Genomic DNA, 14,997 nt, shown 5'->3' on the forward strand with positions numbered 1-14,997 from the left:
TTAATTATCACAAAACAATAATCGCTTAAACAATTAAACAGTAACTTAAATTATACTGCCCTAACTAACCTACTCTGAACTAATGTTCAGTTTGTTCTTATCTTTGGTGAAGAGAGGCTGGAGGAAGGATAAGCACAACTGAGTTGATGATAATCACCCAGCAGGAAAGCAGCCAGGCATCCAGTGGAAATGTGATGTACATCAAAATCCTTCTGAATCAACCATCTAACACGGCAAAATGAGCAGATGAAAAGCCAAAATGTATTGTTACAAAGACAAATCACATTTACATGACATTTAAACAATTAAACCACAGTTATATAAATGTAATATAAGTCATTTCATGTTTCATCAATTTTATGTAATTTTACTGAGATTAGATTTGTCCTTTTCACATTCTGACATAAATATTTAACTAATATATTAACTAATATCATCCTAACAAAAGAATGTCCTTTAGAATAAAATTGGGCCTCAGATTAATCTACTAATACAAATCCTTTAATTTTGTTTGGGTAAATCTGCTTGCATACATATTTGATTCTGATTTTATAAGGTTTTTTGGAAAAATACTATAAAAACATGTCAGCTTTTTTTCTAGACCTCTGTGTAACTTTGTTTTAAATGGAATAATAAAAAGCCCAAAAACTGAAACGTCTTCAAGCCACTTAAAGAACTCCAGACGCTTTTCTGGTGGTGGTCAGAGGGCCCGGTGGCGCAAGTGTCCGGCAGCCTCGCCTCTGTCAGTGCGCCCCAGGGCAGCTGTGGCTACAATGTAGCTTGCCATCGCCAGTGTGTGAATGTGTGTGTGAATGGGTGAATGACTGAATGTAGTGTGAAGCGCTTTGGGGTCCTTAGGGACTAGAAAAGCGCTATACAAATGCAGGCCATTTACCATTCTTTCCAAGCTCCTTAGACTTGTTTCAGAACAGTGTTGTTCTCTCACAAACAAAGCTTTATTTTTTATCTACGAACACATAAAGATCAGAGTAGTAGGATTTTTGATTTGTCCCAGATGTTCAGGCCAGATGCAGTCCTGCCATCTTCATCTCCTCCCAGTCTTGATTTTTCATGTGATGGGCAACAAGGTTAATTTATAGTACACTGAACTCCAATTATAGAGCTACTATATTTAAAAACAAACAAAAATAATTAATAATATGGATGACTGCAAGCTTTATTGGCAAAAATACAAATCATTAATATGGCAAGTATTGGGTACACTCACATCGAGCTGCTACACATTTCATTCTCTATCTTGTTATTATCAAATAATTTCATCTGCAAACTTTCAAACTCATATTGATCAGAGCAGCAGGGATGTATCTCCTGCTTCCTCACACTAAGCTCCTGTCCTGGACTTCAGCAGCCACTCTAGCCCTCACACCGGTTCTTGTGGAAGGACTTGGCCTGCCGGTCGTCATGATGGTTCACCTTGCAGGAGAACACCTCTGCGTTCATCCAGTTCTCTTGGCTCAGCATCAGAGTGCTGCTGCTGCTGTAGCGACTACTCTTCTCTACTTCTAAGCTGTTCAGGACCCCCTCTGTCATCTCTATGCCATCTACTTCCCATCTCACGTCAGCTCCCTGAGGAGAGTAGCCGGTCAGCAGGCAGACCAGTGTGACTGGGTCTTCAGAGAGCTTCTCAGAGGAGGGTTGAAGCAGAGAGATTGAGGGTCTGACCATGGGGCCAGCTGGAGGGAAGATCACAGACACACAAGGAGTAGATTAACTTCTACTGCAGGACAGATAGCTGACACGAGACAGTTATGATACATGACAGAAATTAACAGGCCTGTGGATTAACTGTATGATGATACTGTGATAAAACAGAGCAGAGAAATTGAGAAATTGGAGGATAAAAGCTTTTAAAAAAGTATAAATAATTAGTGAATGTGCTGCTGTATTTGTTTTCTTGATGATAAAATTGAAATGTGTACAGGAAACGTTAAAGTTTGTCATCTGTTTCTTTCACTTCCTTTTCATCACATCAGACTAATGAACTGTAAACTTAACCGTTAAAGTGCATCTGTACGAAAACTAATTCAATTAGTCAACAGCATAAAATGTTATATCCAACATGGTGTCAAACATTTCAGTGAAAGTCATCATATCATATTTTCAGTAACAGCTTTACACAGTTATGATACATGACAGAGATTAACAGCACTGTGGATTAACTGTGTGCATCACACTGTGATCAGAATGAGGAGAGGAGGTCAGAAATAGAAGTACATAATGCTTTAATAAAATTATGTTTTCACACTCAATTAAAATCTGTGTAAAAGTTACAATAATTTAGAATAAATGTCTTGTTGTTACAGTTATTTTCTTGATGGAAGATGAACAGAGCTGGACTTTGTCATCTGTTTGTTTCACTTCCTTTTTAGTACATCAGACTGATAAACTATGAAATCAGCAATGAAACTATTAATCTGCAAATACATAAAAGATCTTTAAGGCAATAATATTTTTATCCTGCTGACTGTTTGTAGAAATTAATAGAATAAAAGTTTCTTAGTGCTATATTTTCAGTCTGAGAATTAGTGAAAAAAAATATTTATTCACAAATAAATGCAAAAAACCCCTTAATTAAAATAGATTAACCAAAACATTATTTACATTTTCAATACTATATAAACATTCAGTCGTGATACTGTATTATAGATTCACACTTTCTGATACCAAGGTTTCAATAACAGCTACTATGACTAAACCCAATCATATACACACATAAAACACCCAGAATAAAATGTTGTTTAAATTGATTCACAGGACATATTTCAAATAGTAATAGTATAACATTTTGTAGTAATGAGGAGATTTAGATACTTACAGTGAATGATGAGTTTGGTTCCTCCACCAAAAGTCCACCACAGTGATACAAACTCATTAAGTGGCTGTACAAAAACCTCCCACACTCTGATAAAGCATCTAATCACTGAAAATCAATTATTTTCTCTATTAAACTTCACAATTTACAAAGTAAAAAAGCATTTACTATCAAAGACATTTAACTATACTTTTTCTTAAACAATTTATGACCATTTTCATAATTTGTCTTCTGCTGATTTAAATCTGCTGGTATATCCAAACATGTTAAATATATAGTTGCCAACAAATGTGGGATTTTAATCCAGATGTTAAAAAAATGATCTCATCTTTTCTGATCTATTTGTTAGTATTCTGTTAGAATGATAATTATATCATATCAACTCATTTAGATATCAAAAGTATTCCTTCTCACATTGTTTTCAGTATGTTGAGAGCAGAGAAATGATTTCCATAGAGAGGAGGCTTTGCATCATCAGCTGATCCTCCAGAGAACTGAGAAGGTTTATAGTCCTGTGACTTCAACACTGCAGGACTCACACCTGTCAGTCAACACAGCAGAAAGCACAATCACCATGACTCTCATCACCATCCTCATCTGGACGCTGACCTGCTGCTGTTTTACAGGTTCATTCACTCAGCAACATTTCAAACATGATGTGCTGCTTTTTCTCTCATTGATTTCTGCTGATAAATGAATGATTTGTTTTTGTCTGCAGGATGCAGCGGTCAGATGACTGTGACTCAACCTCCAGTAGAGACATCTACTCCTGGATCCACTGTCACTCTAAACTGTTGGGCCAGCTCTGCTGTTTTCAGATATAATGGTGTTCATCAGGTTATATCCTGGTATCAACAAAAATCTGGACAGATTCCAAAGCTCCTAATAAAATATGCAACAACACTTGAGTCAGGAACACCATCTCGATTTAGTGGCAGTGGACGCAACACTGACTTCTCTATGACCATCAGTGGAGTTCAGGCTGAAGATGCAGCAGTTTACTACTGTCTGTGTTTAGATGTAATACACACACATCAGGTGTTCACACAGTGATTTGTAGTCGTACAAAAACCTCCCTCAGTCAGACTGCAGAGACACTGAGCTGCTACAGCAGGAACTGACTGCAGCTGTTGACAAAGAAGAGACTGTGACACAGACCACTGAACACAGAGCTGACAGTAACCTCACCGAGCACTAAATACAGAATTAAATTGAGATATTACATGTCTTTTGGGGCATTTTGAAATAAGGATTTTTAAAAATGTCTTCTGTAATCAAATCATTTTCTGTTACATTACATTACTTGACTGTATTTACATCAAGAGTTTTGCTGTTTCTATAAACAGTTGAATCATAAATGTTTACATTTCTCTTCATATTAAGTTTCTTGATGATGATGAAAAAAATATTTTCTGCCAAAAAGAACTCAACGGCTCATCTTTACCAAAAAAATATTTTTATGATACCCTTTTAAAACTTTTGGGAAAATATTCTGTTGACTGATGAGACAAAAGTTGAACTTTTAGCCAGTTTGCATAGCAGTAAAAGTAAAACAGCATTTCATAAAAAGCACCATACCAATAGTCAAATACGATGGTGGTAGTGTGATGGTCTACTTTGCTGGTTTGATGCTTCAGGGTCTGGATTAAATACCATAGTTGATGATTTCTGCTCTCTGCAAGAAAATGCTGAAGAAGAATGCCCAGCTATTAGTTTGTGCCCAGAAGCTCAACAGCATTCAGATTATGCAACAGTAAAATGATCCTAAACACTCCAGCAAGTGGGGACTAATAAATAGTTAAATTTTTAAAAAAGAATGTTTGGAGTGGCCTAGTCAAAATCTGCACTGTTCCAAAAAATAGTAATGTCAAAGTATCTTACTGTATATTTTACCGTTTTGTACTGTCTTTCTAGAATATCATTAAATTTACATAAGTAGACTGTGATTTTACATGTCAAAGGTAAAATAACATAACATCACTGTAAATATAGTAAAACACAATTTATTTGTTTTTTAAATATATTTTTTGTACATATGCATATTTAGATTGTAAAAATACATTCAGAAATGTATCATAATTTCACAAATATTTGTCGGTTATGTGAGAGAATGATCTGTTAAATACAAATGTAATACTATGGGAAAATATATAAAATGATCGAAAATTAATGAGAATAATCAATAATTAAAGGAGTATTTGAATTATAATTTTGCTGGAAATTTCATGTCATCTAGGTCTGATTCAATAATTCAGAGGTAACAAGTGAAAATATAATTAATAGGAATAAAAACTAAAAAAAACATAAAACTTTGCACGGCCACGCTGTGCTAATTGTATATTTTAAAAAATAAATGTAGAGGTAGGAATTGCAATTAATATAAATCTCAAATATTCACAACATCCCTGAACAGAAATAGGCCTCTGCACCTGGGGTGAGGGTGTGGCCATGAAAACAATGTGACATGCCATTGGATGTTGGGACACATAATAACATGACGCTAAGCATCGGCCAATGAATGTGAACTAACAACCACAAGGTCGCGGGTATGGCTGTACTGTAGGAAAAAATCCTAATATAAAAGTATTTTACTGTGCATTTTACAGTTTTCTTCTGTTCTTCTAGAATATCATTAAAGTTACGTAAATAGACTGTGATTTCACATTTCAAATGTCAATTAATGTGAAATCACTGTAATGTAATGAAACATAATTTTCATGATTATTAAATGTATCTGTCTGTACATATGCATATTTAGATTGTTAAAATACATTCACAAATGTATCATGATTTCACAAATATCTGTCTGTTATTTGAAAGATTGAACTGTTGAATTCAAATGTAATGCTATGGAAAAGTATATAACATGATTCCTATAAGCTTGTGTTACATCACATAAGTATTATTATCAGTGCTAGTTAGGGCGATCGTGGCTCAAGAGTTGGCAGTTCACCTTGTGATCAGAAAGTTGCCGGTTTGAGCCCCGGCTCGGCCATTCTCTGTCGTTGTGTCCGTGGTCAAGACTCTTCACCTAATGCCTACTAGTGATGGCCAGAGGGGCTGATGGTGCGATATGGCAGCCTCGCCTCTGTCCCAGGGCATGCAATCCATTATTATTTAAACCAACTGTTAACTGTATATTTCTGTACATTTACGTATTATGGTTCATATTGCCACATTCATTGACCTTGTTTATAGGTAATTTCAGTGTTTGATCACGTTAAAATGTTCCTAATTTAATGTCTAAAAGCACTTGGAAAAGGCAGAATCCCATGTAAAATTAGCGCAATAAACTCTATTTTCATTACTGAAAATAACTGTATTTTTATGAGAAAGTTATTTTCTGTTATTTTACGGTAGTATTTTGGCGCCCCAGCTGCCGGAATATTACAGTTTTTTTTAAGATGTTTTTTTTAACAGTGTGGACTTAAATCCTGTTAAGATGCTTTGTCATGACCTTAAACCAGTCATCCATGCTTGAAAATCCTGCAGTGATGCTGAATTCAAACAAATCGAAAAGGAGAGTTGGCAGAAATTCCTCCACAGTGATGTGAAAGACTCATTGCCAGGTATTGCAAACACTTGATTGCTGCCAAGGGTGACACAACCAGTTATTAGATTTAGGGGGAAATTACTATTTTACAGAGGACCATGTGAGTTTGGCTAACTTCTTTTTACTTATTAAATGAAATCATCATTTAAAAGTGCTTTTTTAATTTAGCTGGGTTATGTCTTGATACAAGATCAATCGTCCAGGTAAGGAAATCCCAAAAGTCTGATTCTGTTCATCTCAATGTTTGGTGATGTTAAACAAGTTAGTGTGACAAATATGCAAAGAAAAAAAATCCTAGGACTGCTATCAAATCTCTTTTCACAGCATCTTTTTCTTAATTCACTGGTCGTAGATCTGGTTCACAATACACTTGAACCATCAGTGGTATTCAGGCTGAAGAAGCTGAGTTTTACTGTCTGGGCTTTCATGGTGGTGGAGTGTTTACACAGTAACTTAGAGCTCCTCTAAATTTTCAGTTTGAAGGCTGCAGGGGCAGAGTGTTGGTGAAGAGACTGTGATAAGATTGACTGGCCCACGGAACACAACGACATCAAGCACAAACACAATGCATCTCAATGAACTGGAGCAAACTCATAGTAGCATTTACTTTCATTCGTATTACCATAATTATTGTGTTTTCAAGTACATGACTGTTTTTAATATAAGTCAGTTGAGAGTGGCAGGAGTGAGAGGAAGGGGAGTAGGACAAGAGAACAGAAGTTAAAGCTAAAACTGGTAAAAAAGTAAAAAAAAAGAAAAAGATAATAGTTATTTGATTACTGATTAAATCTTCAGCGTCCAAACAGAGTTCTTCTCAAAACACATCGGGTACCCAGTGTGGATCCAGATGTCAACTTTCAGGGTCCTGAGTTTAGTGTCCAAGCATATTGGGTGCCAAATGTCAATCTGCAAGACCCACAACCCTTATATAGGACGTCTGGTACTAATCTCCGTTAAAAAAGTTCTAGCCTCTGATCCTATGAGTCTCACTCAGTAGGTAGTGCAGAGGTCAGCCGGAGCTGATGTGGATGAGGGGATTCGCCCCAGTGTCTTCCCTGTTTGCCCTGATATGAAGAAACCTGAGTAGCCTTGAAGGTCAAATCTCAGCACCATCATCACATCTGTTATGGCAGCTCCCCTCTAGATCGTGGCACTTCTTGTTTCTGGGAGCCTGGACAGCAGGCTCCAAGGAAGGATTATTTTAATAAGGCTAGGGAAACCTGCAAGAGCAATTTTCACTAATAAAGAATAATGCTCAGACTTTTATCTTTACTGTTTCATTAAAGGTTAAAAAGTAAATGTCATAAGCATGGACTTTAATTGCAGGAAATTTTATTAAAGCAATTTAGCAGGAGCAAAGTAAAATCAAAATCATGTATTAATTATCACAAAACAATAATCGCTTAAACAATTAACAGTAACTTAAATTATACTGCCCTAACTAACCTACTCTGAACTAATGTTCAGTTTGTTCTTATCTTTGGTGAAGAGAGGCTGGAGGAAGGATAAGCACAACTGAGTTGATGATAATCACCCAGCAGGAAAGCAGCCAGGCATCCAGTGGAAATGTGATGTACATCAAAATCCTTCTGAATCAACCATCTAACACGGCAAAATGAGCAGATGAAAAGCCAAAATGTATTGTTACAAAGACAAATCACATTTACATGACATTTAAACAATTAAACCACAGTTATATAAATGTAATATAAGTCATTTCATGTTTCATCAATTTTATGTAATTTTACTGAGATTAGATTTGTCCTTTTCACATTCTGACATAAATATTTAACTAATATATTAACTAATATCATCCTAACAAAAGAATGTCCTTTAGAATAAAATTGGGCCTCAGATTAATCTACTAATACAAATCCTTTAATTTTGTTTGGGTAAATCTGCTTGCATACATATTTGATTCTGATTTTATAAGGTTTTTTGGAAAAATACTATAAAAACATGTCAGCTTTTTTTCTAGACCTCTGTGTAACTTTGTTTTAAATGGAATAATAAAAAGCCCAAAAACTGAAACGTCTTCAAGCCACTTAAAGAACTCCAGACGCTTTTCTGGTGGTGGTCAGAGGGCCCGGTGGCGCAAGTGTCCGGCAGCCTCGCCTCTGTCAGTGCGCCCCAGGGCAGCTGTGGCTACAATGTAGCTTGCCATCGCCAGTGTGTGAATGTGTGTGTGAATGGGTGAATGACTGAATGTAGTGTGAAGCGCTTTGGGGTCCTTAGGGACTAGAAAAGCGCTATACAAATGCAGGCCATTTACCATTCTTTCCAAGCTCCTTAGACTTGTTTCAGAACAGTGTTGTTCTCTCACAAACAAAGCTTTATTTTTTTATCTACGAACACATAAAGATCAGAGTAGTAGGATTTTTGATTTGTCCCAGATGTTCAGGCCAGATGCAGTCCTGCCATCTTCATCTCCTCCCAGTCTTGATTTTTCATGTGATGGGCAACAAGGTTAATTTATAGTACACTGAACTCCAATTATAGAGCTACTATATTTAAAAACAAACAAAAATAATTAATAATATGGATGACTGCAAGCTTTATTGGCAAAAATACAAATCATTAATATGGCAAGTATTGGGTACACTCACATCGAGCTGCTACACATTTCATTCTCTATCTGTTATTATCAAATAATTTCATCTGCAAACTTTCAAACTCATATTGATCAGAGCAGCAGGGATGTATCTCCTGCTTCCTCACACTAAGCTCCTGTCCTGGACTTCAGCAGCCACTCTAGCCCTCACACCGGTTCTTGTGGAAGGACTTGGCCTGCCGGTCGTCATGATGGTTCACCTTGCAGGAGAACACCTCTGCGTTCATCCAGTTCTCTTGGCTCAGCATCAGAGTGCTGCTGCTGCTGTAGCGACTACTCTTCTCTACTTCTAAGCTGTTCAGGACCCCCTCTGTCATCTCTATGCCATCTACTTCCCATCTCACGTCAGCTCCCTGAGGAGAGTAGCCGGTCAGCAGGCAGACCAGTGTGACTGGGTCTTCAGAGAGCTTCTTAGACGAGGGTTGAAGCAGAGAGATTGAGGGTCTGACCATGGGGCCAGCTGGAGGGAAGATCACAGACACACAAGGAGTAGATTAACTTCTACTGCAGGACAGATAGCTGACACGAGACAGTTATGATACATGACAGAAATTAACAGGCCTGTGGATTAACTGTATGATGATACTGTGATAAAAACAGAGCAGAGAAATTGAGAAATTGGAGGATAAAAGGTTTTAAAAAAGTATAAATAATTAGTGAATGTGCTGCTGTATTTGTTTTCTTGATGATAAAATTGAAATGTGTACAGGAAACGTTAAAGTTTGTCATCTGTTTCTTTCACTTCCTTTTCATCACATCAGACTAATGAACTGTAAACTTAACCGTTAAAGTGCATCTGTACGAAATCTAATTCATTTAGTCAACAGCATAAAATGTTATATCCAACATGGTGTCAAACATTTCAGTGAAAGTCATCATATCATATTTTCAGTAACAGCTTTACATAGTTATGATACATGACAGAGATTAACAGCACTGTGGATTAACTGTGTGCATCACACTGTGATCAGAATGAGGAGAGGAGGTCAGAAATAGAAGTACATAATGCTTTAATAAAATTATGTTTTCACACTCAATTAAAATCTGTGTAAAAGTTACAATAATTTAGAATAAATGTCTTGTTGTTACAGTTATTTTCTTGATGGAAGATGAACAGAGCTGGACTTTGTCATCTGTTTGTTTCACTTCCTTTTTAGTACATCAGACTGATAAACTATGAAATCAGCAATGAAACTATTAATCTGCAAATACATAAAAGATCTTTAAGGCAATAATATTTTTATCCTGCTGACTGTTTGTAGAAATTAATAGAATAAAAGTTTCTTAGTGCTATATTTTCAGTCTGAGAATTAGTGAAAAAAAATATTTATTCACAAATAAATGCAAAAAACCCCTTAATTAAAATAGATTAACCAAAACATTATTTACATTTTCAATACTATATAAACATTCAGTCGTGATACTGTATTATAGATTCACACTTTCTGATACCAAGGTTTCAATAACAGCTACTATGACTAAACCCAATCATATACACACATAAAACACCCAGAATAAAATGTTGTTTAAATTGATTCACAGGACATATTTCAAATAGTAATAGTATAACATTTTGTAGTAATGAGGAGATTTAGATACTTACAGTGATGATGAGTTGGTTCCTCCACCAAAAGTCCACCACAGTGATACAAACTCATTAAGTGGCTGTACAAAAACCTCCCACACTCTGATAAAGCATCTAATCACTGAAAATCAATTATTTTCTCTATTAAACTTCACAATTTACAAAGTAAAAAAGCATTTACTATCAAAGACATTTAAACTATACTTTTTCTTAAACAATTTATGACCATTTTCATAATTTGTCTTCTGCTGATTTAAATCTGCTGGTATATCCAAACATGTTAAATATATAGTTGCCAACAAATGTGGGATTTTAATCCAGATGTTAAAAAAATGATCTCATCTTTTCTGATCTATTTGTTAGTATTCTGTTAGAATGATAATTATATCATATCAACTCATTTAGATATCAAAAGTATTCCTTCTCACATTGTTTTCAGTATGTTGAGAGCAGAGAAATGATTTCCATAGAGAGGAGGCTTTGCATCATCAGCTGATCCTCCAGAGAACTGAGAAGGTTTATAGTCCTGTGACTTCAACACTGCAGGACTCACATCTGTCAGTCAACACAGCAGAAAGCACAACCACCATGCCACTATGCCATCTACTTCCCATCTCACGTCAGCTCCCTGAGGAGAGTAGCCGGTCAGCAGGCAGACCAGTGTGACTGGGTCTTCAGAGAGCTTCTTAGACGAGGGTTGAAGCAGAGAGATTGAGGGTCTGACCATGGGGCCAGCTGGAGGGAAGATCACAGACACACAAGGAGTAGATTAACTTCTACTGCAGGACAGATAGCTGACACGAGACAGTTATGATACATGACAGAAATTAACATGCCTGTTGATTAACTGTATATGATTCTAGTGATAAAAACAGAGCAGAGAAATTTGAGAAAATTGGAGGATAAAGGTTTTAAAAAAGTATAAATAATTAGTGAATGTGCTGCTGTATTTGTTTTCTGATGATAAAAATGGAAATGTGTACAGGAAACGTTAAAGTTTGTCATCCTGTTTCTTTCACTTCCTTTTCATCACATCAGACTAATGAACTGTAAACTTAACCGTTAAAGTGCATCTGTACGAAAACTAATTCAATTAGTCAACAGCATAAAATGTTATATCCAACATGGTGTCAAACATTTCAGTGAAATTCCTTATATCATATTTTCAGCAACACCTAAGTAGTACACAGTTATGATACATGACAGAGATTAAAAGCATTGCGGATTAACTGAGACTGAGACTGAGAAGAGGAGGAAATAAATATAAGAACATAACAGTTTAATAAAATTGTGTTTTCACACTCAATTAAAATCTTTGTTAAAGTTACAATAATTTAGAATAAATGTCTTCTTGTTGCAGTTATATTCTTGATGGAAAACAAACAGAGCTGGACTTTGTCATCTGTTTGTTTAACTTCCTTTTTAATACATCAGACTAATAAACTATAAAATCAGCGATAAAACCTTTAATCTGCGAATAAATAAAAGATCTTTAAGGCAATAAAATTTTTATCCTGCTGACTGTTTGTAGAAATAAATAGAATCAAAGATTCCTAGTGCTATATTTTCAGTCTGAGAATTTGTGAAAAAATATTTATTCACAGATAAATAAAAAAAAAAACTTAATTAAAATAGTTTAACTCAAAAAATTATTTAAATTTTCAGTACTATATGCACATTTAGTCATGATACTGTATTATATATTCACACTTTTTGATACCAAGTTTTCAATAACAGCTACTATGACTAAACCCAATCATATATACATCATGTAAAACACCCAGAATAAAATTTAACACACAATGTTCAAATACAGTCTGATGACATATTTCAAATACTAATAGTATAATATTTTGTAGTAATGAGGAGATTTAGATACTTACAGTGAATGATGAGTTTGGTTCCTCCACCAAAAGTCCACCACAGTGATACAAACTCACTAAGTGGCCGTACAAAAACCTCCCACACTCTGATCAAGCATCTAACCACTGAAAATGTATTATTTTCTCCAGTAAACTTTACAGTTTACAAGGTAAAAAGCATTTGCTATCAAAGGCATTTAACTATACTTTTTCTTAAACAATTTATGGTCATTTTCATAATTTTTATTCTGCTGGTTTAAATCTCCTTGTTGATCCAAAAAAGTTCAATATATAGTTGCCAACAAATGTGGGATTTTAATCCAGATGTTAAAAAAATGATCAAATCTTTTCTGATCTATTTGCAAGTATACATTTAGAATCATAATTATATCATATTCATTCATTTAGATATCAAAAGTATTCCTTCTCACATTGTTTTCAGTATGTTGAGAGCAGAGAAATGATTTCCATAGAGAGGAGGCTTTGCATCATCAGCTGATCCTCCAGAGAACTGAGAAGGTTTATAGTCCTGTGACTTCAACACTGCAAGACTCACATCTGTCAGTCAACACAGCAGAAAGCACAACCACCATGACTCTCATCACCATCCTCATCTGGACGCTGACCTGCTGCTGTTTTACAGGTTCATTCACTCAGCAACATTTCAAACATGATGTGCTGCTTTTTCTCTCATTGATTTCTGCTGATAAATGAATGATTTGTTTTTGTCTGCAGGATGCAGCGGTCAGGTGACTGTGACTCAACCTCCAGTACTGACATTTACTCCTGGAAACACTGTCACTCTGACCTGTAAGACCAACCCAGCAACATATTCCAACTGTGGTGATAGTCGTCAGTGTATGGCCTGGTATCAGCAGAAATCTGGACAGACACCAAAACTTCTAATAAAGCAAGTGAGCATAAGTCATTCAGGAACGCCAACTCGATTTAGTGGCAGTGGAAGCAGTTCTGACTTCTCTATGACCATCAGTGGAGTTCAGGCTGAAGATGCAGCAGTTTACTACTGTCAGAGTGTTCATAACATAGACAGTACTTGGTTGTTCACACAGTGATTTGTAGTCGTACATAAACCTCCCTCAGTCAGACTGCAGAGACACTGAGCTGTTGCAGCAGGAACTGACTGCAGCTGCTGAAAAAGGAGAGACTGCTGACACAGACCACTGAACACGCAGCTAATAGTAACCTAACCAACACTCCCAAAGTTGATTCTGTTCATCTGGACGTAGCCTTTCAGTGGGACAACTGACTTCTTCACTCTCAGCTGACTGCAGCTTTTTATTCATTCATTTGCATAATGAATGAAACTAGCACCACTGGCGAACAATGTGCTGTGAGGTCAGTTTATTGATCATTAATATGCAAATTGTCATGACCATTGATCAACAGCCAGTGATCAAAGACCATAAATCCATGATCAATGACCACTGCTCTATGGCCATGAGTACCATACACAGAGAATTGGGGAATGGCTGCAATCACAGCACTGTAAGATGATGAAAGATGTACCCTTAGGCTCCCTCCTCAATCCAGAGATGGCTTTTCCCTTTCATGTAAATGGATTCTGTGACTCCACGCTCAAACCAGCATTCATCCCTGTTCAAGATGTGTACATCTTCATCCACTGGCCTGAAGAGTTAGGTCTTCTGTGTTGTGCCATCTGCTTGATATGATGTTCTTCTGCTTCCCTGGCCCCTGTATCTTTGGGGATGATGTTCTCTGATGTGTTGTAGTGTCCCGATCACACCCATTTTGTGCTCCAGTGGATGATGAGAGTCAGACCTTAAACGCTGATCCGTATGCGTTGGTTTACAGTACACATCAGCTTCTAAATGTCTCCCATTACTGATGGAAATCTTACAGTCTAAGAAGGCCAACCTGTCATTTTTCATATCCTCCCTTGTAAACTTGATGTATTGGTCCAACGAGTTAATGTGATCCGTGAATTCTGGTGCGTCCTGCGATTTGATTTTCACCCAGGTGTCATCCTGTGACATAAGGTCCGGTCAATAGCATTGCCTTGTTCTAACTGCTTCAGACAATCTATCACCCTCTTCCTGTAACCACATCCTGGGTCTCGTTTCAGGGACTCATTGGTATTTTGTCCTTTTTCTGGAACAAAATACAGCATTGTTATACATTGTGTTTGAAAATGTAATTTGTCTCAGTTGACAATATTAACTCAGTGACCACTTTTTCATTTTGACTCTACAAAAGGGGGAGGGGGGGTTACAACCTTATCTCCTCTTACGGTGTCACCTAAAGATTGCTTTAGATGAGAACTAAAGGTTTCACCACCAGTTAAATTAGCCAGAGCCCAGACTTGAACCTGATTGAATATCTCTGAAGGGATCTGAAAATAGTCTATAGCACACAGGAGTATTAGGTTATTATGTACATGTTGTTAAGTTGTCTTCTGGCAACCGATGACTTGAAACAAATGAGCATGCTTTGTTTGCACTGTGCAACAGCACGGCAAAACATTACCTGTCCTTTATTAACTGCACAAGAAGTGGTGGTCATTAGCCGCTAGCT

General features: G+C 36.5%; 1 long non-coding RNA gene and 2 gene segments (V, D, J or C); 1 reads left to right on the forward strand and 2 right to left on the reverse strand.

Moving 5' to 3' along the window:
• Positions 1 to 890: 890 nt before the first annotated feature.
• LOC120739715 lies at positions 891 to 2,945 on the reverse strand (the record flags this gene model as incomplete). The annotated part of the segment is given in 2 exon segments: positions 891 to 1,694; positions 2,837 to 2,945. Coding segments are annotated over 2 exon segments (429 nt in total), but the record flags the coding sequence as incomplete, so codon positions are not given.
• Positions 2,946 to 3,379: 434 nt separating this feature from the next.
• LOC120739722 lies at positions 3,380 to 3,628 on the forward strand. The gene is made up of 2 exons (XR_005697274.1): positions 3,380 to 3,459; positions 3,552 to 3,628. It is a non-coding gene; the product is annotated as an uncharacterized LOC120739722 (long non-coding RNA).
• Positions 3,629 to 9,005: 5,377 nt separating this feature from the next.
• LOC120739711 lies at positions 9,006 to 9,535 on the reverse strand. The segment is given in 1 exon segment: positions 9,006 to 9,535. A coding segment is annotated over 1 exon segment (312 nt).
• Between the last annotated feature and the right edge of the window lie 5,462 nt (positions 9,536 to 14,997).

This window comes from Simochromis diagramma, unplaced genomic scaffold (genome assembly GCF_900408965.1).
Source record: "Simochromis diagramma unplaced genomic scaffold, fSimDia1.1 OVJJ01000304.1, whole genome shotgun sequence".
Taxonomy (NCBI): Eukaryota; Metazoa; Chordata; class Actinopteri; order Cichliformes; family Cichlidae; genus Simochromis; species Simochromis diagramma.